Genomic DNA, 26,682 nt, shown 5'->3' on the forward strand with positions numbered 1-26,682 from the left:
GTGTCGCGTTTCCTGTTGTACAAATTCCATGTGTTAATTTGAACTAAGCAACCCCTGGAGGCGGAGATGTTCACAGAATAATTTGCGGTGTGTACTTGTGTACCTTTGTGTACGCATGAGGGTGTTTACCATTTGATGCATCAAGAGTTCTGAGGACTCCGTCTGACGTCATTTCCGACTGTGAAATTTTGTGACTATATGAATCAGATAGACTATCGCCTGTTTACTGTTTTTGCAATTCGATAACCGGTCATTTCGTTCAATCCAACCCCGTTCAATAGAAAATTGCGACCAGATTCTACGGTTTGAAAACTATGTTTCGACTGTTTCATAGTAATTTATTGTTATGAAATGATAATCGCTGATCCTTGCACAATTAGGACTGCACAAATAAACAAAATAAAAAAAAAAAAAAAACAATTCGCAGTTCATGCGAAACGGATATAAATTGCAAACTATAAAGATATAGAGGTACGAGTGAATCTTTGATAGCGTGTTGCACGTGTCTTTGTGTTTGCTTGTCGGCATAAAGTGTGCGGCATGTTAATTTATTAATGAATCCCATCCATCCGTTATTCACCCTACACGTATATCCTCCTTACAACCGTGATACCGTAATACTAGACTTAAATAAATATACATAATACACGTAAAATATTTGGCACCGTCGTTTTCTCATCAAAACATTCGTGAATACCTTACACCTATATACTCGTATATGTATAACGTGTGCCCGTACCGTGCGTATTATACAGTCACAATACAACCATAATACACCTACAAAACACGTTTCCTGATTCTATATGTATAACATTCACCGTCATCGAAGGAAAAAATCATCCAGAATTCCATCTTGCGCAACTCTCGCGTCTGTAAATTCAAACTCACGCCCCCGGTCCCAAATTTAATATAACATCCAGATCAGAAATTTCTCCCCCCCCCCCCCCCCCCTCCCTCCCCAACTCACATCAATTAGCTTCGGAATCAACCTTCCTCGATACAGCATTTTTCACTTTCGAAGGAATTTGCGGCCAGGCTCGAATGATTTTAAATCGGACTGTCCGGGGGACGGAGAACGGAAAATCACACCGTTTTTCCCCATCGCCTCGCGGTCGCTGCACCCTTCCACAGCTCGAACCCGAGGGCCCGAGGACTTCCGGTAATGGGTCACTTCCGCCACGGGCTTGTCCGGCTCCTCGACCGCCTCGGCGAGGCGCAATCGTCGGGCTCGATTCCACGATTCTCGTTGACGGAGCGACGTTCAAGTCCAGGGCGCGTAGCGGGGCCGCACCGAGTGTCAGAAGGCCGTGTCCAGGGCTGCCATGCTCGCCGAAATGTCCGGGTCCTCGCGACACGCGTCCAGGAACTCGTTAAGCGTCACCACTCCGTCCCTGTTGCCGTCCATTTTCTGAAATACAAACGCGAGGGAGTCGTCAGAATCGCTCATCCTCTCGGACTGACACAAATTTCCCAGAGTTTTATCCCATGCACAGTTTAGATCAATCGAAGTTGCCTTATAATAAATCAAGAGGTCAATCGGTATATGCATCGAAACCGTCGATTAATCGATTAATCGCACAGCGCTAGTTTGCGCAGAGTTTCAGTTCGGTAATTTCTGTGTATGAAATGAATTCAGAACTAAACGGATTCTCTTAGAAGTTCATCGAATGCGTGAGTGTAAATCTTGAAAACACTCAATTCCCGGACAAAATAAATGAAATTGAAGAGAAAGTGCGATCATTCCGAGAAAAGTACGTGAAACTTTGGGGTTTTGTCTCATTAATGACATTCAGGGGTCAATTTGACCGTCTAAATCGGAGTATTGTTATCGGATATCCCAGTTCCTATTGTTGGCTTAGGTATAGTCAACTTTCGGAAATCACCAGGTCGGTGAATATGGTGAATTAATTTAGGAATATACTCACATTAATTTACCAGTTTGTGTGTATAGGTATATTACGACTAGCGATAAGCATCCGATTCCCCGATATGCACTGTCATACTTCAGACATAAATGCAAATGTATTACTACATTATATCCGTATGATAACGCTGCATCCTAGCAGAAGGATAATTGCGGATGTAAAGGACTTTAACGATCATGTAATCAACAAATCGCTACGCGACTTCCTTTCACTCGTTAGATTTTCACCTAGCAAGGAAGGTATTCGGTCGATTTTTCCGAATTGATTTCATTTGTAATATATCATGGTAGATTAAAAACTAAGCGACACATATTTTTTCTTATCTGCCATTAAACACTTTAAGGGGATGAAACCACCCTCCAAAGTAAGACGCGTCAAGGGGCAATTTGGCAGTTTCACTGACAAGAACGTAATATTTTTTAACCAGTCAAACTGGAAAAGTTTTCTCACAACGAGAAATGAAAAATGTAATTTTCTCAATAAAAAAAAAAAAAAAAAAAAAACTACAACAAGCTGCCAAATCGTCCCTTGACATATCTTATTTCGCTGAGTGTTTTCACCCCCTTGAGGTATTTGATGGCAGATAAAAAAAATACGTGCTGCTTAATTCTTAGTCTACTATAACATGTTACAAAATATCTGGGATGCCTTGCTAGAAGCAAAAACGAATGGATCACAGAGTTTGAAGGATTTCTTCTTTTTATCGAACTGCACGTTGTAGAAGTAGAAAAAAAATAATTGTAATGAATTTTTTTACTGCCAATTCTTGGATCGCAGTTTTTTGTACCACTGCAGACTTCGAACCGTGAACAATAATATTCCTGAATATTCGAGCACACCGTTACAGCTGAAAACACGTGTCTAGCTCCAGGTTAGAGTTCGAGTTCTAAGTTTGAATCGCTTCTCAGGAACATAATGAAGTTTCAGCGACTATTCAGCCTGTACTACGATCCGTTAATGATTTTCTCGAGTGAATACCTCGACGTTCACTCTTGCGTGAAATTTATACGGAACATTACGAGATAGTAATTAACGCACAGGCATGAGCAATGAAGTAAAAGCAGACTTTGAATATGAGTAGTAGAACAAAGGTCATAGGTCTACGCGTGTGGTTGTTACAATACCCGCAGCTAGAATTTTCACCGTGTTCAATTTTGGCCCAGCTGGTTATTTCGTCCCCTGCATCGGTCAGTTCGCCTCGGTCGTTTTGTCGCGTAATTAAATTGCGGCCACCTGAAGGGACGGACGAGTTTGCCGCGGAACAAGGGAGATGCGGATAATTTAAATTAAACCGAGGTCGCCACCACGGCCTATATTTAGATGCATTTCAACGTTGAACCGCTGATGACCCTTGGGCGTGTCTTCATCAGGAGTCAGGCAACAGTCGAAAGCCTGAAGATGTTAGGGAATCTGAAATTGAGTGCACCGAGTTCAGGCTAAACTTCATCAGAACTCGATGATATTACCCGTGACATCCTGGATATTACAGTCAACCCAAATTTGGAAGCACAAGGAAATTCCAAAGTTTATATTTGTCTGGAATTTAAAGTCGACCGAGGGCATTTTTCACCCCGGTCCATCGCGTCCGATGAAATCCTGTCGGGGTTTTCGAGGCGGCAGATTTTCCCGAGTAATTAGCAACCCTGTTGCAAGCAAAGCTTCTAGCTCGTCAAACATAATTAGGGAAAGCAGGTCCGCTAATGCATCTTCGGCTCTTCGCCGTTACTCCGTGGCACTTGATGACGCTCGAAGCACGCGTTAGTTCGTCTTTTTAAAAATGTGTCAGACAGCGAGGCTGTTTCTTTTCCATTACGTTATTACGTCATTACTTGTCGAACGCTAAAATTTATGAACCAACGTCCTTATTTCCATATCGAATTTTACCACCTTCTGGATGCCAATTTTATCTTCAGGGAACCGCGACACTCCCCGCTTCTCTCAAACTCTTCTTAGGAGTCGGTGGGACCCTTAAAACTTTTCAATTGCATACGCATCAAATGATATTCTGGTTTTTTTTATAGAACGTCGTACGACGCGTCCCAAGAGAAACGAAACTTGATCAGTCCATTCAATTTAAATCCACTTATGCAAATTTCCGGGTCCGTTGGAGGTTACTTCTCCAGGTTGACTAAATGAAATAAAAGTGAGTTCGAAAGTTTAAATATTCTATGGAGTAGGTAATTGCTTGTAATGATTCGTAATGTCGCATCTGACACTTTGGGATTTGTAAACCTACGAAAATATTGTGCAGTTGAACAGCTGATCATTGCATGGTAACTTGACCGTCTGCGGGATAAAAACAACTGTCCGTCTGCTTATCTTATCAGCGGGACTTTTTTGGGGGGAAAGATCCATATCACGAAAGCTGTGAAATTAAAGCACCGGGTTATTCGATTCCTAGCAATAGCTTCACTCCGACAGAACGTCTAAATGCGAAAGGTTGAGTCGTTTCAGAAATCTTTCCGCACACGTGATTCGGCTTGAAAAGACTGGCTGATGGGTGTAATAAAATCGCATTATCGAGAGCTTTTCTCTGGGCACTTCAGCCTCCGAAGATCGCTTTTCCTTACTCCATGCTTATCCGAAAATTCTACCGAACGATCATGCCGTTATACATAAATTACATTAAAATAATGACAAAACTTCTCGATATATTTTATTTTCAATGAAAATCTTAGCGCTCCGTTGCCTTTTTCCATACTTACATATATGAGGATTAATCTCGAGACCTTCGGCTTTTCCCGCGATCCTGCGGGGTTGAGTGTCGCCCTTTAAGTGACGGAGGTGGAAAGATTTATGGATCGCGATTCTCCGGCTGGCGGATATGGAAAGAAGACATGTGCATGTGCGCGAGCTAGGTTCTTTCATCCAGATGCGGGGGCGGCTTGATCGATGGCTGCGGTGTAGCGAGTCGAGCCAGTTAATTCCGTCATGGACTGGCTAACTAGCTGCAAATACTCGCATAATCACCGCGCTCATGGAAGAGAGACACACTAGACTCGTTTCTAATTGTCGAGACCTAGGTTCGCTGCCGGGATAAAACACGCGCCGCAAACTTCCAAGCACCGTTCTATCCTCCTCCCCCGGAACGCTAATTGGCCAACCTTGCCGAAGGCTACCCTTAACCGATTGACTCGCCCTCGTTTCACCCTGTGGTTTCTACGACATTGAGATGCGGAAAGCGTGTCTTTGTTGTTACCTCATTTCAAGAGCTTGTATCATCCCCGCAAGGTTTCAACATTCGGGTGAACGGCTGAGTCGAAAATCAACCGAACGGATCTGACACCCTTTCGGAACATGCTTCTATCCTTGACCGTTGATCATCGCGGTATCGACGTTTCTCTACCTACTGAGGATAAGACGAAGAAGTTTGGTGTGATTGAAAAAGTACGAATAACTCGACTAGGTGATGAGAAAGCGAGTGATGTAAGGAGACGGTGGAAGCCGGAGATTTAAAAGTTGAGCGTCTGGAGGAGAAGTGTACCGCTGGTACCTCGAGTTAAAGTAATTTATATACCGGGGCGACGAGAATCCATTTCCTGTAACCGGCTCCCCCTCCCTCCCATACAACGAAACCTATTTCGACGGTATCGTTTTAGTCCTGTTGGCCAAGCCTCGCGAGGAGAGGATAGAAAGAGAGACGCTGCGGGTCCGTCTGGTTTCATCTCGCCACCGAAACACGACGGAAGGATATGGCCGGCGTGTTTGTTTGGCAGAGTAAACCGCTCTACTTATCCAAAGCAAACACCGCGTTGTTCTGTCCCTCGGTATCCCGGAACCCGCAGCGCGTTCCGGGCGAAAGAAAACGGTGAATAAATACACAGCTATGTAAAACCAGTATCAATTCACGGAATAATCTCTTTTTTCACACACATCCTGCAGCTCGGACCTGCGAACTGTTAGACCGAAAATGCGAGCTTGTGGATCGGCTGAAAAAGCTTTTTCAAGAACTTTGAACATCACTCACACCACAGGGACCGATGACATCAGGGTGCGGGATATTTTCCGCATTGCGGGATTCTCCTCGCTCTCTTACGCGGCATCAAAATTTGTCTTCCACCTTTTTGACGTCTGTCTTTTTTCGAGCTTTTGTCGTGTGCATGTAACTCGGTGATTTATGAATATACTTGTACAAATGAATCGCGAGATGGGGCGGAACTCGTATCACGAGCCAAGAGCGGAGATAAATCATACCTGGAACATCCGGTCAACCTTGTCTCGTATTCCCTCGTGATCCAGGTTCGGGTCGGCGAATTTTCCCATCAGATCGTAAACTGCTGTGACGATGTCAGTCATCTCGTCCCGCGTTATGCAGCCGTCACCGTTTATGTCGTACAGCGAGAACGTCCAGCGAAGTTTTTCGTCCATCGAACCCCTCGACAGTATGCTCAGACCGGTGACAAAGTCCTGCGTGTGTACAAGGTGGAACAATTTAATCACGTTGCAGAGCTAAGTGGGAAAAAGGGTGTGTAAAAATGGCTGAGAAAGTAAGAAAGATGGAAACAAACAACGGTTCTCGGCGCAATGAATAGAGAAGTTTGGAATCTCCGTGTCTACGGGGTTTTAATCCAAAGCATGATTAATGAATAGAATACTAGGAGTTATCATCCTGACAATTAGGATCAGACATTTTCAATCCAATCGTAAGTCAAACCAAGGAATTAACTTGCACAGTCCGCGTCTAATCGGTGATCCAATTTCCTGAAAGATTTTCAAAAGAATAGTAAATTAGCAGTTAAAAGCTCGTCCTTACTCGTCCTAGTCAGCTGCATGCGTATGTATACATAATCTGGACCCACAACACGATCCCGGGTAAATCATCGGCGAAACCCTTGGTTTTACGGGCACATATAGCGAATTAGTAAGGATTATCGCTATGCTCCGGGTAATGAGCGGCGGGTAATCTAATCTAGTTAGGTGATTACAGCTTCGTAGATCGAGGTGGGAGGCGGTGACGGTGACTAGTAACGAGTGAGTGAGTGAGCGAGCGAATTTGAGCTTGAGCTTTCACTGGGTGTCTGCCTCGCCGACACGCAAAGTTTGAAAACCGCGGCGTCGCGTGACGCGATGCGGTTCTAAGCACGCCGAGAGAATTAGTCGAAACAATCGGGCCCGAACGGCCACGTTGGCACTAATTCATGCCGAATGGAAAACACTTTTCAACAGCATATTTATACGTGTTTGTGCCCTCGTCACGACAGGCGTTGAAGCTTGGTTAAAAGTCTTAAGCCCAAGTAAATTGCACAGTGCATAAAAGATACAAGAACGTGCGCGCAAAATATTCAGGACTTCGTCTCGTGTCTGGTCCTTATTTAGAATACGTGTCCTCGATTTTAATGCAAAAGAATTCCGCGCCTGTCTCGGAAGCCGTTCGAGACCTTCGGAGCTGTTTTATTTCACAGCCACTAACAAGCGCGAGGGATGATTTTCCGAGTAAAATATATTCCAAAGAGATATTACTTGTGCTCTGGACTAGTTGCAGTGCGGGGTGAAATAATAATTAAAAAAAAAAAAAAAGAAACAAACTGTTTATAATTTTTTATTCGTTATTTTTACTGTCAGCGCGACGGTAATGCTAGGTCTAAATTCAAATTGAAATTCGCGACGTTCGCGTCACTGTCTCAGCGTGGCGTGACGTTGAAATATCTCGAAATTGTGAGAACTGTTGCAGGTTACGATGCCAGGAGACCCTTGTTCCGCGGAATGAATCGTCCAATCTTAAGAGAATCACCGCTGTTCGAGATAATTGATTCTCTCACGCTCATTCAGCTTCCTCGACGCACTTTGCGCGCGATCCCAACGACCCCCTTCGCTGCAGTGTATTATACTATTAATTTTCTTACTCCCTTTCCCTTCCGCCGTTCATTCCCCCTGCTCCTCCCCCTCTGCTTTTCCTCCTCGCCCTATATTTTCCTGACGGTTCGGCGCGATTCGGTTTCACGGTTCGATTTTGCACGTGCGATTTGATCGGGGGTTGAAAGCACCGATGCGGATTGCCGCGCTTGCGTTCGATATAGGCGCAAGGGGTTGCGGCGATATACGCACGGAAATGGTCCAGAAGCAGTGGAAACAAAACAAGACCGTAACTGAAGGTAATAACTCCGAGTACGTCGAGCGACGAACGACGGACGAGAGGAACGAGATCGATATCGCGATCCCCATGGCAACGACTTCTGTCAGTTCGAGTACTTTTCTCCAAGCTTTAACCGTGAATACACATCGTGAATATACCGATACTTGCATTATATATCCGCCCCTCACCGCCAGCAGATAGACGTCAGCCGGTGCTACGTTTATTACTTCGTCGCACGTTTACGCATTTTCACTTTCGCTCGCTACGATCGTTATCCGTTTATTCTCAGACAAACTGGAACTTGGCCGAAATTAATAGAGCGGTTGCAAAGTCCACCCCGACACTCTTACCTTCATACTGTTCGAGCGAGGCACGTCATTTATTTTTATTCAAATTTCCCTTTTCCTCTACTCCGAATGCCTGAAACGTTTCACAGGCAGATAGCTGGCGATCGGTACTTCCCGCCAAAGTTACCGCTCATGACTGTCTTACAATCGAGTCGGAATGAGAGGAAGCGGTTACTTTGTACTAACTTTAACGCGGTGGAAAACCGGTCGTTATCTAATTTTCGAAGAAAAAATAACTCGCGATTATTCGGGCAGATGCGAATGAAAGAATTCTTGATATCAAATTTTGCAAGTGAATAAAGATGCCATTGAAACGGGTTTTCGATAGTTGACAAAAGCCGTTCGAAGCAAACAATGCGACATCCTAGCAACTCGGATTCAAGGTAAAACGATTTCGGTGTTCATGAATTATTTTCTTTTTCCCTTCTCGTGTTTTTCTATCAAGTCACGCTGGAAGCTTGCCCTTTTTCTTTCATCCTGGGAATCCTTTCAGACCGGGAAACTTCTTTCACAGGAGTCGAAGCTTTGACACGCGTGGTTGTCTTATTTTGTTTTCATACACATTCACGTCCACGTTATGATGTTTGTTTGCCAATTTTCATTCGCATATTTATTCTTCTTCTTATTCCATTTCGTCTTTTTTAGCTCGCACTCCGAAGCTCGTATATTTCCGTACGCCTTTCAACTTCTCGCAAAGATTCGCAATGCAGGCAGCGGATCTCTTCTCTCAACTGTTTTATGTACCCATCTCTAACACAGTCGATTGACTTGGCAAGGACTTCCTCTGAACTGAGTCTACTCGTCGACACCTCCTTGGATTCAACTCACAGTTTCGGTATAACTATGCAGTGAGGTGGGTAAAGTACGCGAGTTGTGTAACGGTGTCTATACAAGGGTATACATATAGTGTAACCTAGGGTAAATGGCCTTGAGAAACTTATTGCCGTACTCATTTTCTCGGTAACTACTCGTTCAATCTCTCCTCCCGTCTGATTTATGGCCGGCGCTGAAGTGAGCTTTTGACGCGAGGTTGTAATTTTTGAAGTAAGGGAAAAAAGCTCTCCAAAGTTGTAGCAAAAATTGTAGGAAATCAAACAGGAGTAAAGCTGTGGAAAGGTGGGGAAAAAACTGTCATTTATCCGTCCCGGCTCGAGGATGTCGAGCCTCCTGAAATAAAAAAGCTCGATCCTTAATCATCATAAAATATGGTCTCCGATTTATGGTGTCGCCGTCGCGATTCTTCCGCGAGGATTAAGCCCAAGAAGACTGGAAAAGCGAATCCTTGGAAAAATGGCCCGAGTTCTGCCCGAGTACAATATACGAGGGAGTGACCACCGCATCACCCTCGAAGCGGCGAGGGAGACAATTTCATTTTTGCGTCATAAATCCCGGCGAGGAAGCTCTCGGGTCTGTCGGATGAGCGGGCAAAATAATTGCGGAGAAAATTACAGGGTAGAGTGAACAGTGAGAGGATTTTCAAGAAAAACGAGAAGTATCAAAAATGGGACTCCGAGTGGTCTTTGAATGCAGCCAGCGGGGAGACGCTCGATGCTTCGGTACAGGACCCTAATTATAGAAAATTTATCATTGTTGTAATAACATGAGATTGTTCGTTATTGTTATAATCAACGCTACCACTGTTACTCATCTATTTCCTTGGCAAAATTAATTTTTCTTGATGTGGTAACGGAATGTCACGCAAGTTTTCAAGCAATAAAGTGGAAGGAGAAAGTTGGAGAAAGCGAGGGTGGGATTGTTTCGGAATAGCTGACGGGAAGCCTCGGCCTCTTGTATAAATTTTCGCTCAACAGTAAATCCGCGACATACGTCCTTACCCGACGTCTGTACTTAATCTTGCTTAACATCCGGAGGATCCGAACTCCGGCCCTTCCTGCCACAATTCTAGGCTCCTTCGAGCACTTGATCTCGCACCCCTTTCTGGCTTCTCACCACCAGCGAGAGTCTAGAGGTGAGCCGATGTTACTAGCACGAGTCCGTCAGCCCGCGTTTTGCAATGCGTCTTATTACCCAAGGTAAGGTGGCCAAGAAGGCAGACGCCTTGTACTTGCTGGGACGCCGTTACCCGTTTATCCGTTTCTCATACCGGGGCTCGTATAAATTTATGTGCGCTTCGTATTCCCGAGGGAAATCGGATTAAGATATTTTATCAAATTTTTTTCCCAAGAGTGAAAGGTTGTAGGTACATAAGTCGCGAGGCGTAAGGCCGGCTTTTTTCTTTCGGAGAATCTTTTTCTTCTTCATTGTTTTTCTTTTTCTTTTTCTTGTTATTTTTTTTATTTTATCTTTGTCTTGGCAGACCGGCGTAGCTGCTCGGATAACGAATCTTGAAGGATATAATGTCCGGAATGATAAAAGATTTCCATTATTTCTTCACGTACCCACTTGTCGTTCGCGATTTTTCATTGTCTTCAAAATTCCGACGAAAAACTCATTAGCCTTTACAAGAAGCGGAACATCTGCTGATGTAACAAGTTTCCGCAGTGCGTATGGGGCGGTGGTGCCAAAGTTATGAAATTTTTTACCGAGCTTATAACAAAGCTTTTTTTCACAATTGACGAGCTCGTGAAATATTCAGCAATCCCTGAACCGTTGAAAATCGTAAATTATTTCCGCTCATCCCCCCCCCCCCCCCCCTCACATAATTCGAATACTTAGACAACGATTTACGATGCTCCCGTAAAATTTTTTTCGTACGTACTTTTGCGAGAAAAAAATACGTCCGCTGCATCGAAACGGTGGGATCGATCGCTCCCGTTTCACGCTGATAGAGTTCGACGGACGGTTAATTCTTGATGAGAGGCTTTGAAATTGGAGTGAAAAAACAACGAACGATCAAATATAAAGCCGGAGGTCCTCGGGGGCTGAAACTACCCCCGATGACTAGGCTAGCCAAAGCCACCGCAACGGCGTGTGTGCTCAGGTAACACGACGGGGTGCCACAAACCGCAGCCGCAATCTTTCCCTACGGTAATCGCCGCTCTAAACTTGCAGTGGTTAAAGCCTTCTCTCATGTAAAAGCAGTCCGGGTCTGTACGCCAGCACGTGCTTGTTCGAAGACTGGAACGGATTCAAGGCGAAAGTAGAAAAGAGTTGAGTAACAATTCCTGGAGCAGTGACCTGTGTGTAAAGCAGTAGCAGTTATCCTTCATCTTTCAGATTTCATAGCGAAAATCCCAGGTCAAGGTGATCGCTGTCTATGAGGCTGATTACACGCGAAAGGGTTCGGGAGCTAATATTTAAAGATAGTCGTACGTCACTAAGATATTGGCGAATATACAAAATATTGGAATTATGAACTAGAGCTTAGATATCAGTAGAGCTGAGATTCGATTCAATTTATTTGATGATGGTTCGATTCATTGACAAGATTTATCGTTTCTATAAATTCACTGAAGCGTTTTTTTGTCATCGATCAGTTGATGTTGTTGAACGTCAAATATTGTAACATTGCACCGATAACGATTATGCTCGACAAATCGCAACAATGAATTGACTACTGAAAAAAACGAAAATATATAATATTTCAACGACTTTGTTATAGAAACAGATATTCTTAGTAAAATGAGCCATCGTTGGGTGAAATCCAGCAAATGTACCAGGCTTTGACAATTTGGATTGGATTTGAAATGAAGCATAGATATCCAAGCTTTTATTTACAACGCCACTATTTTCTATCTCAGTATTTTCAAAGAGATCGTCGTAGCTTACGAACGTAATAAATTGATAAAAATCCATTGCACGACTATCTCTTAATAGAATTAATAAAAAGTATCGGTTTTCGGCAAACCAGCTTCGCTGAGAATGAAATATTTTTCGATAAAACAATTTTCAATCAGGTCGTGAAGAATTGACTTTTTCATCACGATCCTATTTTCACAGACCAAATTCGGCGCCCAACTAATGGCGCGACAATTCGGCCTGGGGATAGTTCACCGACGGATAAAGCGCACGCAGCAAAGTCCCCCCATCCGTTTGATTTGGATTAGAGAGAAGTCGGGATCGACGAGTTGAAATCCCGGTCGTAATTCGGGTGTTCAATTGCGGGTGGAGCGAGGTTTCGATCATGTCCATTGCCGAGCTCAGGCCCTCCCGACTCCGCGTAAAATCCGGATGTTTGGTTTGATCACGTTGTAGATTGCGGTGGAGGGTGAAAGAGAGAGATGCCTGCCACCCTCCAGCTGCTTGTCACACCCGCAGACCCAGGCGTGACCGATTAGCCGTCAAGCAGTGGTCGAAAGTTGAGGGGTTTGCTCCGAGAGAGGATCACGGGGGTCAAACTTTGACCCATTTCCTGCGTCATTTGCGGCCGGAGGAATTACCGATAGGCTTAAGACGGATATGCGTCGACCTTCGAAGATGGGAGACACTGATCGAGCCGCCTGAGAATCTTCCTCCGAAATTCGTGATAGAAATTGACGACGATCACTGTACAGAAATAGCAAATTGATAATGGTTCACGAAAAGACTTTGGCACTTCCGCTTTGCGGATAGACTTTAGGACGTTCCTATATATGGTCCTCGGTACGAAGACAGAATATTCCAAGTCCATCCTTGGTTGGATTGCGTTAGTTCCGCCCGGACAAAGGGGGCGGAAAAAACGGGATCAGGCTTCTTCTTATGGAAGACCTGTCGAGGGGCACCGAACTGATAACTTTGGGTTTGAAATTGTTCGTGCAAGCGAGCGACATTGGCTTGGGTCTGTGGGGGAGGAACTTTGACGCTGAACGACCCTGTCCCTTATTCACCCCCGGTCGGTATTCCCGAGGCAAATTATTCCGCAGTAGGCAATCCGACGGTCGCGTTTGCTGCCCGGGTCAAGCCGGGTGAACCAACTACACGAAAAGGCTCTCAGGTCTCGGCTGACGATGCAACGTAGGATGATGCTCCACAGGTATCCGAGTAACTCGTTCCCCAAGAATACCGCATTCCCGTTCCAATTTCACCCTCCGTTTTCGAGCCAAAGTGCAGCCCGCCCGGCTCTCTCCTCATTTGACTTCTAAAATCAGGGTGACGAACGAACCGGTTGCTCTCCGAGTTCCTGGACGTTCGTTGCGAGCTTATCCTGGCGAGTGTTTTCCCTGCTGACTGTGCGAATTGCGAACGGTTTTGTGACTTCTTCTTCGGGGATAAGAGCAGCGGAACATGAGGGAAAGCTCGGAGCTTCTCTGTTTATCCCGGTGTCAATATATAAGCCAGTCTTTATTCGAGGAGATTTTACTCGGACTTTGGGCTCTTTGTTATTTATATCGCGTCGTTGGAGCGTGGCTCGAATGGCGGAAGGGCGATATGTATATACGGGTTTCCCAATTTCGACGCTGGTCCTTGGGTAAAGGGTGGGCGGGACATTCGGGGTTTGCACCCTTGTGGATATATAATTTGGCGTGTTCCTATACCGAAAAAAAATATAGTCATTTTGTCAGATTATGAGTATCTCGGGAGTTGGGAGGTATAAATTCGCAAAAATTATGCTTATCTCGATTCGACAGAATATTAAAGCTTTTGAGGTTTCTTCATTCTGGAAACATTTCCCGTCGATGGTTTAACTGCGTGAAAATGTCAAAGAACTGACGTTTCATTACGGATGTAACAACGGTAAAACAAATTGCAAACATTCGTCTAGATTATACCAAAGAAAAAAACAACTTTTGCAATTGCACGTGTTAATTTTAAATACAATTTTCAGCACGTGTATCGTAGACTCAATAATTGTAGGTTCGTTTTGTTACCGAGTCAATTATTCTGAACTGATACAATTATCGTGACGTATATCTGAATTATTTAGCGACGAATTCCGGTCAGTGGTATTGTTCATAAATTTTTAGGCGACACATTGCTCGCAGACTTTCAAATTGTATTTCCAGGGGAGGTCGAACATCCAGGGTGAATGTTTGAGGGGTTAAATTTGGTCCGGTCAGTTTCACCGAGAGGGATAAAATCGGCATTCCTTTATTCGGCTTTCGCGCCCCGTCCGGCGCTGCATCTTTTATTTATTTATTTATTTATTTCTTGGCAGCGCTGGCCCCGCAAGTGCAAATTCCTTCGGCCCTTCGGAGTGGCTTGGACGCGCGAGGGAGATGGGATGGGACGAAATGAATGGAAATAAAAAACCACCCCTCTACGCGTAACCAAAGTCACGTTCAATCATTTCAAACGAGGTACCGAAGTGCTCGCCCTGCCTCGAAAAGAGCCTAGGCCGCGCTTTTGAAGGGATTTATTAACGTCGGGCTTTGGAACGCAGGCAAGTTTAGAAAAAGTAAGATTACCCGCAGCCATGTTCGTCTGGAACTAACAACCGGGAATTAAATTGAAGCGAGTATTCAAATGCAAGAACGGCAATCCCCATCGCATATATGTAAATACACAATCGCGTATTCGAGCAACGTTATTGCTTCGCACAAAGTCTCGGAGATAAATTGATGCCAGCAGCTGGTCCTTTCGCAAATTTCGCGACACACTTCCTTCCCCACCCTTTTATCTCGGGAGTTCTTTGTTATTTCACGTACTGGCAGAATGCGTTTGACATTCGTCGAGGTAAGATTGCCCGAAATTATTCTCCTCGAATTTTTTTTTGCTCTCTCACAAAATTGACAATTAATATCGTGTGTCATACAAGACCGTGATCTATGGCGTAATTGCTATCGTACACCTGAGTAATTTTCTGCTGTAATATTTGGCTGGTGATTTCAACCAAGGCTCCGTTTTATTTCTCATCCAAGAGTTGAGCTAGCTTATTTCCATCGGTTCCAGAAACAAATTTTCGTCCGATTCAATCTTCTTCGGCTGTGGCGTGATTGAAAATAAATCGCGAGCACAGCTACGGGATACATAATACACACAAATGCGTATGGAATTAGAGAAGGATCCATTGGAAGCAGGGTACTCGCGTGAAACAATGAATTATAAATAAGACAGATAGATTAGTACCTAATATCGTAAAAGGTAAAGCTGTCTCGTGTCGGGCGTCGCAGGCGCGGAACTCCGGTGTTCAAAAGTTAGAAGATAAAAGCAAAAAACACGAGGCGTCGAGTTTTCCCGGATCCGCAGTAATGCAACTAGGAGTCTAGGGTCCATTTTTAGTGTTACGGAAAACCCGCTGCAAGCCGGAGCCCATAAATTGCTACGAAACTGTCAGCCCAATTATCCGCTTGTCCGAAGCCGTTTGTGTACATGTCCCCGTTTCCAAGATTCTGCAGTAGCAACTAGCCGAAGCACCTCGCCTATTATTATATTCACATCTACTCGGTTGTGCCAGTCGTAACGGAATCCACAAACTTGCGACCACAGTTCGGTAATTCAATGCTGGATTTCTTTCGTGCATCGATAATTCACTCTGCAATTACCGCGAAGCGAGTGTTCTTGACGAACAAACGTGCGAAAAATTCACCCTCTACCGAGTTTCGCGGTTCGGAGGGGTGGTGGTCAGTTTCACGGTGCACGAAGCTCGGCTGAGGATCAAATCTTCCTCTCTGGAAACTGAAATAGGGAACGTGGCTGAAGTATTGGAACGGTTTTCCATTACCCGGGCTGTCAATACTCCGTTTCAACGTTTCGCTGACGAATTATGTGCGCGGCCAGTCTCTTTGTCGAAGGTTCCGATGAATCGTTCCTCGTTACTGAAACGTCGGTAGTGCCGAGGCGTGAAGAGACCGAGAGTATAGAATGGGAAATCAAACGCGAGAATCGTGGAGTACTCAGCGTCACGTCACGCGATAAAATAGAGCTTGCGGTTGTTGTTTCGTCGCGATCTCGCTTCTCTGGCTTCTGGCTTTGGCTTTAATCGGGAATCACACCACAAACCGCGTTGCGTTCACGTCGCTGTTTTTACCGATCAACAGCAGTCGTATGAGGGCAGCGATTTCTTGTTAGATAAATAAACCCAGAGCGGCTTGAGCGTAAAAGGTATGACATCGAAGGGTGAGCTTCCGATTTTAGGGAAGGAAATTTCGAAGAGCTGGGTTATCCACCCATCCGGAAAGCAGGCGCACTGTTCCTTGGATTTTTCGATTTAGATCAGGCGAGATAAGCTTTTAGGGTGCACAGTTTTGTGATCACTTTTCATAAAGTGTAGGAATATTCAAGATACAGGGGAAAAGAAATGCGGCCTGCAGTTTTCGGATACAGTCTACGAGGACTTGTCCGCATTTCTCGCGGTAAAAAGGCATCGTAACGTTGTGTAAAAGTACTCACCTCGAAACTGAGTAGACCGCTGTGATCCTGGTCCAGGGTATTGAATACGTAGTGGGCATATTGGCTCGTGTTGGCTATAAAAAGAAAAGAACAAGAGGAAAATGTTGAGTCAAGATCGTCGTGCAATTGCAGTCTGGAAATTGAGTAATTCAAGCTCACGTGGAGGGTGGAGTTTCTGTATTTTCAGAGTCGAAACTTTCCCAGAAATTTCAGCGCTTTTTGTCGGGAAAAACTACTATATTCTACTCGACTCCCACGAGACTGGATTACAGTGCCAGCACTCGTTCCGATAAGACGTACTTTCTAGGTTTTCTTTCAACAAGTTATCGGAGAACGGCAGCGTCTACATAACGTCTCTTTAACTTACCCTTAGCGACGATAGTTTCTTGTTGGCCGAAAATCGAAGCCAGGATAAAAGAAAAACCACTAGGAAACTAAAAATGTAAAACTTCTCGCTAGTTGACAGTTGAGGTTGAACGAGACTTGCAAAAGTACCAAGAACGAAACTTTATCCTTTCATTAATTGGAAGTCAACGATACCAGTAGTGACGTACATCAAAGTGAATCAATAGTCGAACACGTTATTCTAGAGTCTCACAAAAACATGAAAGAGGTTTTAAAATGGGAAAATACGACCTGTTGCAAATATATAGACTTTTGATTTTCCGTCGGTATTGTTACTAACGTTGCGTCGTTCGCCTCGGGCGAATCGGAGATTGACCTCACAGAAACAGAACTAAAGCGCCACGTACGCATGGTTAGAGAAACCTTTGGGCCATGACAGTTTTTACCTGGATCAAAGGAGTTCGGCCTATGCGAGAGAAGTAAATGTATGAATTTTCCTGACGATCCAATACCACTACTGTGTCTAGGGAGTACCTAATTACGAGAATTCAACACATGGGTTGCATCAGCACTTTGACCAGCAGGATATGCGTTTGTTAACGTTGTTTAAATAGCGGCGTTTGTCCGTACGGCGCACCTGGGACAGAGGAATTTAGTCTATTCCGCATAAAAGTTTTAACTTCGCTTTTATTCTTTCGCCGAGTAGGTATCCGAAGTTCCCCCTTTGATGCCGCGACTAAAAGAGAATCCCGAATGAAAGGGACTCTGTACAGTTACGCCTGCAGGTTGTTAAATGCAATGAATTCCGGTACATCGCACACGCGATTAATTGTTCAGTTGACTCGTTGCGAATACTCGAAACTGGCGCTTCCAGAGCGGGAATTTGGACAGGGGAACCATCCTGAAGTACTTCAATGGTCGGAATGACTGGCTCTTCGGGAAAAGGAGAGTAACCGTGACTTTCTTGCCCAAGGAGATGGGAACCACGTTCAATTTTTAACACCGCCTTCAATCTTCGAGCCCCGAATTAAGGGGGATCGCATTTTATCGACCCTGGTGAACGCTTCATTGACTCTTGATGAGAGGCATTCAAACGCACTTGCCGATGCCCGGATTTTGGACGATCGGCTAGACCGACACGTGCGTAAAACGTGGAAAGTCCGTCGCATCTTCGATCGGTGCTTCAGGTTCATTGCTTTTTCCGGGTTCACGAGATACGGCGGCTTGGCAACAGCCGATGACAAACGTGGATGGAGAAAAAGGCGAGGGATAGAACGGGAAGAAAGAACGGAGCGAGCGACCTTCTCAAGAATTAGTTCCTTAATCCTTCGGTTTGTAGGATCAAACGCTTATCCAGCAGCCGTGGACACGGGTCAGTCCCGGAATCAACCTTAATGTGAGGTGGTTTGACCGGACCATCGCAGGGAAGCAATCTAAGATGGGATGTGAAAGTGGCTTGAGAATAAGGTAGCATTAATTTGAGAAAATGAGATACGCGGTAAGCGGCTGTCCCCTTCTTTCCAAATATTGTCAAATTGCAAATTTCGATTCGTAGCTTCGGTGCGTCGATCAACTTATAATGCGTATATAATTTGTAACGCGAATAAAACGATTAACCCGCCTGCGCTGTGTCTCTCTGGTTTTTTTCCCACAATATATCCATAATACCTATCGCAAATCCTCATTTATGCCAGATTCGGATATCATCACGTTGAGCAGAGAGGATTTGCTGATGATTCGATTCCCAATGCGCGTGCTAGTGCCATTGCACACGTAAAAACGAACTCACACGCGCACACTCACGTTTCACACTTTGTTTTATTAGACTGTTCGTTAGTTGATTCGATCAACGGATTTGTGTCTATCGAACTACGCCACCATTACTGGCTCAATTAAGAACATAAAAATTCTCCACTATAACAACGGTGCGTCAAATAAATCCAGCAATTCAATCAAGTGAAACAAGTTGTCCAGTATAAAAGGGCCCGATCATAATTCACCTTAATGGTTCGGAAAAAATGTACTCACTTAAAAAATGTTCTACAAAAAACTCCCAAAATTCCGATTTCCACAAGTCACTACGTACGAAATTTTATCTTCGTATTTTCGCTTGCCTGCTGTTGTTGTTTTTTTTTCTTCTCATTTCCCATTTACTGATTTGGAAAACGTGATTGCGCATTTCATGCGAATACTTGGAATAACAGAGAGTTAATGGAATTGAATTCGAATACTCGATGACAGTGTATATTGTCGATTAATAGAGAGATCAATCATACGGCAGAACCGCTGCCGGAATGATTTGTAAAAATGGATCGACGGTGCCAGCTGCCAGCCGGGAAGTAAATCTATACTGTGGTAACGTGACGTGACTCGAGTTCCGGTCGAAAGTATCGAAAATCGTCGAACGCGAATGGTTTTTCGTATACAAGCCTGCAGCAGCGGACTTCCCTCGACCTTTATTAGTTTCCGAATTGGTCAGTTTGTCGGGGATCCCCCGGCGACGAAACGGTGCCAGAAGCGGACCGTCCGGCCAGCCGCGAAACTCGGAGATTCCCGGTCTTCCAGTGCCTACAGAGTCCTTCGACCCATTGGTAACGATCAATGTCGAAGTGGTCGTTGATCCCGCGACCTTCCATCTCTCAAACTGGGTAAACAATTTTCCCATCCCATCTGGTGATATTTCCCCGTTTCGTTTCGAGACTGAATAAACATCCCCAAAGTCGACAGCCGGCTCGTCAATGCGTGGCGCATGAATTTTAACGAGATCCAACATGGTGACCGACTTACCGCCCTGCGGGAAGAACTGGGAGTATATGCACTTGAAGGTCTCCTCCCGGACGACACCCGTGGGACACTCAGCCTTGAAGCCCCGATATATGCGCTTCAGCTCAGCTTCCGTGAACCGTGTCGCCCGACAGAGACTGGCCAAGGAGTCGGGCCGGTACCTGGGAGTCTGTTCCTCCTCGTACTCTGAGTCTGGAAAACCAAATGGAATATTAAAGCGGGTCAATTTGTCGGTATCTCTGTTCGAGAACTAGGTCAAAGGTTCGGAGTTGCCGCAAACCGGAAACCTAGCCGCCACGACGCACTTTTCGCCTTGGGCAATTAGGGGTGGTTGACCCGTTGCGATGAAACAAGAATCGAAAGGTGACCTCGGTCCAAGAGGGGGTTGTACTTTAAACCGGATCAATCAATGCCGAGTCAGGTTTTCATGGAGCTTTATTCAGGTTATCCGGGATTTTAATACGCCCCTGTCTGTCAACGAGGTTTCAGACCCTGATCCCGATCAATCATGTTCAGTCCTAGGAGCGCAGTTCGTAAGTCTTACGTTCGATAGATGAAGAAGCTCGATCTCTTTTCGAGTTTGATCCGCAGGGGTTGGAATGCTGAATGCCGAATGCTGAACTGCGGATGCGGTAACTAAGAACACGCAAGAAAGGGAGGGGGGATAAAGTTAACAGGTGAAACATCGAAGGGGTGAAAGCCTTCGATTGATGATATATGTCTACATCTTTGATTTGGAAGCGCGGGCTGCACCCGAGGAGTCTTTCACGTTGCTAGGGGAGCCTCGAGTGGACTTCTACATCAAAGTGACTCTTGTGTGTATAAGGACATCTGGGCGCATTGCACAGACTCTCGTCGAAGTTGCGAGCCCTCGGGGCTGCTTTTCATATATCCTTCGCTTCCCCTGGAGGAAAATATTCTTCCGTCATATATCCACCGAAGGTCAACCTCCTACCCGCCTCAGTACTCGACTCCTCGAGAGACAACCGTGGGCAAAACGTCCTAGGAATAATTTAGGTACAAGAGTTTAACATTCTCCGATATTTGGGCCACGGCTAAATACGAGTCGAGTCCTCGTTTCGTGAACAGGAAAGCGTTTCCACATCGTATTTGAGATTGGGCCGTCTTGAGGAATCAGCAGAGTGAACCGGAGGAAGCCTTTGAACTCTTTGGTCGTGTCCGTGGAATAAAGAGTGTCCAAATTGCGGATTTTACTGAAAGGGTCGTGTACCATTCTTTTCCTCTTGACTTTCTCGTTTACGTTTAGCCTTGTTTTTCACCGACCTTGTCGTCGCAGCAATTAGCGATATTACCGAGAGGATCGCGGGCGAGAGCTGCTTCAATGGATACCATGGACCGGAGGAACTTTTCCGAAGCATATAATGATGCCTTGAGGTGAGTCTAGACCGAGATGAACGACGACCAATGGACCGAGAGGTGGGAATATTTACTCTTGAGATTGAACCCAGTACAGAGATGTCAAGTTTTGCGCACGGCGAGAGCCGAGGGGTATTTTCATCCTGTGAAAGTGAGGATTAAGTAATTGCCACCGTTGTTGAATGGCTCCGTGATTACTGATTTCATTTATCGAGAATCCTTCGTTATATACGCGAGTTCTAATTTGCAAATTGATCTACCAGTTGCAGCCCCTCCTACCGTGTCCCGCGGTCTGTTGCTTGTTTTCAGTTTGTAATTTGTGTTCCATTGTTCTGCCCCGCGGGGAAAACTGAGAGACCGAATCACGGCTGCACTTTAAAAGTTGCATGGAACCGTGTAACGAGATAATTAAAGGGTCAAGCAGTCTAGCTATTTCCACGAATTACGGAAAGATGTTACTCTGATACACTGCGTGTCTTGGTTCCCTTATAGATGACTCAGGGTACAGATGGAGCCTCGTTTGCACAGCGATGTCATTTCTGTAACGGATCAAGTGGGACTTGACGAGCTCACGTTACTTTGACGCACATTTTGAACAGTGGTAAATCAAACGGTGTTAAAGTAGGATGAGCTTTTACAAAGTTCAAAATACATTATACATTCGATGTTGCCAATATGCTTCATGGCGTGACGATGATCGGTGAAAAATCAGGGTTGAGTTTATGGTGTTTACGAGTTTAGTTCGTTAGCAGATATTGTCCGTGGTGGAAATATAGTGTGTGTAAATCGGTGGAGTTGAAAACTAATTCGAACAGTAAGCGTGCAAAAGAAAACGGCTCATTAGAAAGGAATTGGTAGCAATAGGTAGTCGTGACAGTATTTATCGGCGAACAGTCATCCCCTTTTGTCTCTCTCCTTGAGGGGTTTATTTACCGCTTCAGCAGAACAAATCCCGTCCCTTGTCAACTTTTTAGCGGATTTTCACAAGGCGGCGGGTCCAACGCGTTCGAAACAATGCGCTGCACCCTTTTTGTCCCGGGTCTGACGCTAGCCACTGCAGAAGTAAGTGTAGGTAGACGACATGGGGTGCAATTAGGTAAGGGTAGGTACCGCCTGCTTTAACAATGAGTGGATACAGCCACCCAGCGCGATACGACGGACGTGTCACGACCCGGGGATGAATCGGGCTCCTTTACAAACAGTCCCAGTGCTCCATACACATCGGGCACTTAACGTGAGACGTATTCCACCGGAGCGACGCAATCTCGGTAAATATGCCTTGAATGTGTACGTGTATAGCTAACCTGCTGCTGTGGAGGTAGACGTACAGTAAATAACTTGGCTCGAATAAACATGCGCGAATCTTCCTGCACCTAAGCACCATATATTATTTCGCAGAGTTGTAGCATTGCTCTACTAACGGATAACTACAGGTTGGCTGAGTGGACGCATTAATCAGAAAATAAGGCAGCTAACCACGCTGAACTTGAGGATGTTGGAAGTAATCGGCGTGTGAACGTGAGGGGATGATTTACATACAGAAAGAACTTGTCAGTTTTACCAAATATGGCGATAATATATGGAGGAACGAATGGGTTTTTTTTGTAATCAAAGAAACGTCATTTGATTCAAGAAAAATAAGGCCGATCAATGTTATACGTATTCAATTCATTTAGTCGAATCGACAATACGTTTCTTTTGCCATATTTGATAAATTCAACAAGTTTTCTTCATTGCTTGTACCTCGTATTGTTTACTGACGTATTGAACGAATACGGGTTAAGGATGAATCGGTCGGACCACCTGAATCAGAAGTTAGGAAAAGACAAAAAAACAGTTTGATAAATCTTTATCCATATTATTCTTGCCAACTATGGTGAATACGAATGAACCAACGTAACTGCTGTGAATAAGACAGAAATCTGTGCAAATTCGAATAACTCAAGCCAATATATCAGCAATTTAGGACAAGGTTTTACAGTTAGAATTTTCAAAATGGTTAAGCTCTGGTATTTTTGATCCGATTCTAGTGTTTGTGGGCTCATTTCACATGTTGACTAAAGTCCCACATATTGTCCGAAAAACCTTCAAGAAATCTCATGTTATAATACATTTAACTTTGCCATTGTTGGCCCCAAGCCTGGGTATGAAAGGAGGAGGGTTGGGTATGGAACCAACGATCCTACCTCATAAAAACTTCACTATTAGGATACTTTACGAAAAAGTCTCGGAACGCAGCTGAAATTGTTGATATCTTAGCCAGTGTTATTCGAATTTGCCCGGAATAATATCTATCAGTTGGAAGGAACGTTGTTTTACTCTCGCTTCCCTATGATTGGTGCCAAATAACGTTGTTGGGCAATTTCTTCATCTCTCTCATCAACTTTTGATTCAAATGTCCTACCGACGATTGTCCCTCATAATCGGAAGGTCGAATTAGATACCTAGAGCAAACTTGACTCCCGTCCAGGCCTGCCGAACATAGTTGAAGAGCCTCCTGTAGAGCGGTCTCGGTGGTCTCTTAGGCGAGGTTCCCTCTTCCTCGTCGTCGATGTCCTCAGGGTCCGAGGAGCCCGGCACCGGGCCAACGCCGGTCAAAGTACCGGCCTGATTTCTCTCCCCGAGAATGTTCACGACCTCGCGGAGGCCAGGACCGACGCCCTGAAGTCCCGGGGGGTAAGAACCGGGGGCGGCGTTGGGCCCGAGGATGATTCCACCCCCTGCGCCACCTCCCAGGCCCCCCCGTCCGCGCCCCCGGCCCCGACCCCCGCGGCCCCAGGCGGTCGCATTTCCCTGCCGCTTTTTGTAGGAGGGGAGACCCACCACCGGGCCGCAACCCCCCGCACTTCCGGCGACAGAGGAGCTGATGGTGGCGAGGCAGGTGGAGCCCCTGCCGCCCCCACCGCGCTCCAAGTCACGCCGTCGGCACACACCCTCACCTCCGTCAACGGCTCCGCCGCTGCAACCCCCGGTGGACAACACCACGGCAGGCCCGAAGATACGCCCTTCACCGGGACGAGAGGCGGCCGCCTTTCACTCGACGTTGGAGAAGGATCGCTTTTCGTCGATGCGGAGTCTCGTTTCGGGGCTGATCGCCAAACTGGAAGGCGGGGGTAGAGAACGGGATGAGCGGAGATCGGGATTTGGAAGAATGTACACTGAGTCCCGAAGGACAGCGGGAGAAAGGTGGACTGAAAGACGGGGCCCGGGCAGTTAGTGCCTCAGGCATTGGCCGCCATCTCGAGACGAGGAACTCGTTGCAGGGACTGCACGTTGAGACGCGCGTTAGATGGATCCGATCTCGAGGACCCAATGTTCATCCCCGGTTTTCCCGGACTCGAATTTGTCTCTTCACTTAACGGATTACGGAACTTCCAAATCCGAAAGCGTGCGCCGAACGCCGGGCTCAGGCTCAATCGACGATGACGAGGACGACGACTGAGCGAAGACGGGGATTTTAGGGCTTGAGGCGGTGCGGCTTCCGTGGCAATGACATAGTGTGACACGGCCCTCCGCCCCACTCCCCGGTCTGGTTAGTCTGTTAGTATCTGAAACAGGCAAAGAGGAAAGCTTGCGTTAGAAGGAGTTACCGAAGGCGGGATGTGGTAATGATCGTCGGCTGGTGTCCCTTCGACTGTCGCTTACGAGGAATGTACTCCGGGTGTATCTCACCGATTTTCTTCATTTTCTAATATGTTGTAGTATATGCAAAACTATCAGTTACCGATCTTTTTCTATCAGCCAATTTAGTCGTTCAAGGCTAAAAAATACCTCCGAAGTTCACTTTAAGTCTTAATGATGGTTTTTACCCGTTAAGCAGCTACATTGGCACTTAAGAAAAGGACGTGTTGAATAATTTTTGATTTACTACAACATATCGCAGAATGAAAAAAGTCGGTAGGATACACGTTGGACACTTTCCTAGTCAGGAAGGCTATTTTAGTGGTTAGAAATTAATTTTAACCTTGCAAGAACTTCCAAGTTCAGTATCACTAACTGAAAGTACAGTCATAACGGGTCGATACAGCGACAATTTAGGGAAACTGAGGTGCAGTCGCACCGATGAATCAGTAGGTAGAGTGAGTAGTGTCTCTGCAATGACGAAGAAGTTCAGCTAGGGCTTCTGACAATAAAATGATGGGAATTTCGGAGAGTTTTCGGAGGTTGTCCAGCTGCGAGAAACGTGACCGATTAATCACGAAGCGAAGCTGACTGCTTGCAGGGAATGGGGTGAATATATTCGCACGTCCGTAGGTGTTACATATTTCCACGATTGACTGACGAGTAGTTTGAAATTTATTTAAGGCAAGGGTGCGATTTTTCATCCTCAAAATAGCTTGCAGTTAGGGTTTCAAGTAGATTGCCGTCTCGGGGGTGGGAAGAATAATAGGAGGCGAGAAGGATTTATTGGCTCGGTGGCGTCGTGGTGGAGGCTTGAACCTGCGTTGTCGCTTATCGAACTCGGTCATAACCAGTCTCAAGACTCTTCCCAGACCTCCTCGAGTTCGTCTCGGTGGCATAAAACAAACGCGTCTCTACCGTTCGTCGAAAGTTCCTTTTTCCTCCCTTCCTCTGTTACTTCTCCCTCTTCACCGTCCTTCATCGCTGACGGAACAATGCTGACCTCATCCAACCTCCGCGATGTTGCTCCTGGTCCTTCGACCATGCTCGTCGCTGCAAGATCCCGGTATTATAGGAAATGCGTGGCGGTAAAATGGGCTTCGGGATTTTCGTTTCCTGGGTCATTTTTATCGGCAAGAAAGAAGCACCCGCCTCCGATGCCGCCCCTTTTTATCACCGCTCTTCTCCCTCCCGTTCAACCTCCTCAGCAATTTCAACACTCCCTTATGGAATGGCCGGTTATTTTCCTGCACTCGAACATCACGGAGGATATAATTACACGTCACGACCTCTGCAGGTTGCGTTTGTGATTGACGATATTGGTGTGTAATCGACACGGCGTTGCAGTTTCATCGGAAAAGTGCGCCACGCTGTTCGTGACTGATTGAAGTGACAGGTTTCTCTCTGTTTGTGGAGAGGCAGAAGCGAGCCTGTGTTTGTCCATATGATCGACCGAATGTTTGGCAATTAGTCAAGCTTTCAATATTGGTACAAGTCCGGCACCAAGCAGTTGGAATCGGTAAATCGAGGGCAGTCATGATGTTAACTCGTTACCAACTCCACCGCGTTGCCCAGACAACGAGTCTCGCGAGGGAGGGAATTATCACTGGCTAAGCGTCGGGTGATTCTCACGTTGAATTGTTGGCACGTTGCCGAAAACGATACAATCCTCTAATTTCTTTCTCCTCGTTTCTCGGGGTTCTTTTTTTCTCCTTATTCTTTTTTCGGAGAAGGTGAGGGGCTAAAAGGAAAGCCTACCCCGCAGAGTTCGAAGCGCAAGAAAGAATCGCGAATAGCTTTCTCTCACCCCCGCGTCGCGCAGATGCGAACTATAGCGGCAAACGTAAGCTGACGGAATATTCTTTCTGATCTGGAAACAAGGATTTTCCACCTTGTATATATATATATACATATATAATACAAAGGGATAAAGTCAACCGTGGAAAGAGCGGGGAACATCGAAATCGGAAAAGTTTGTAGAAAAACAAGTTTGAGCTTGTAG

At 45.6% G+C, this 26,682-nt stretch overlaps 1 protein-coding gene across 1 annotated transcript in view; it reads right to left on the bottom strand.

Moving 5' to 3' along the window:
- Positions 1–963: 963 nt before the first annotated feature.
- LOC124221759 (A-type potassium channel modulatory protein KCNIP1) overlaps positions 964–26,682 on the bottom strand; it is a 95,380-nt gene continuing 69,661 nt past the window's right edge. Inside the window, exons 4-7 of the mRNA XM_046632043.2 lie at positions 19,686–19,874; positions 16,554–16,627; positions 6,120–6,332; positions 964–1,408 (exon numbers count right to left, since the gene is read on the bottom strand). Coding sequence (XP_046487999.1) covers positions 1,298–1,408; positions 6,120–6,332; positions 16,554–16,627; positions 19,686–19,874 — 587 coding nt within the window. The 3' untranslated portion in view covers positions 964–1,297. The remainder of the gene's footprint in view (positions 1,409–6,119; positions 6,333–16,553; positions 16,628–19,685; positions 19,875–26,682) is intronic.

The sequence above is a fragment of the Neodiprion pinetum genome, chromosome 6, assembly GCF_021155775.2.
Source record: "Neodiprion pinetum isolate iyNeoPine1 chromosome 6, iyNeoPine1.2, whole genome shotgun sequence".
NCBI lineage: Eukaryota > Metazoa > Arthropoda > Insecta > Hymenoptera > Diprionidae > Neodiprion > Neodiprion pinetum.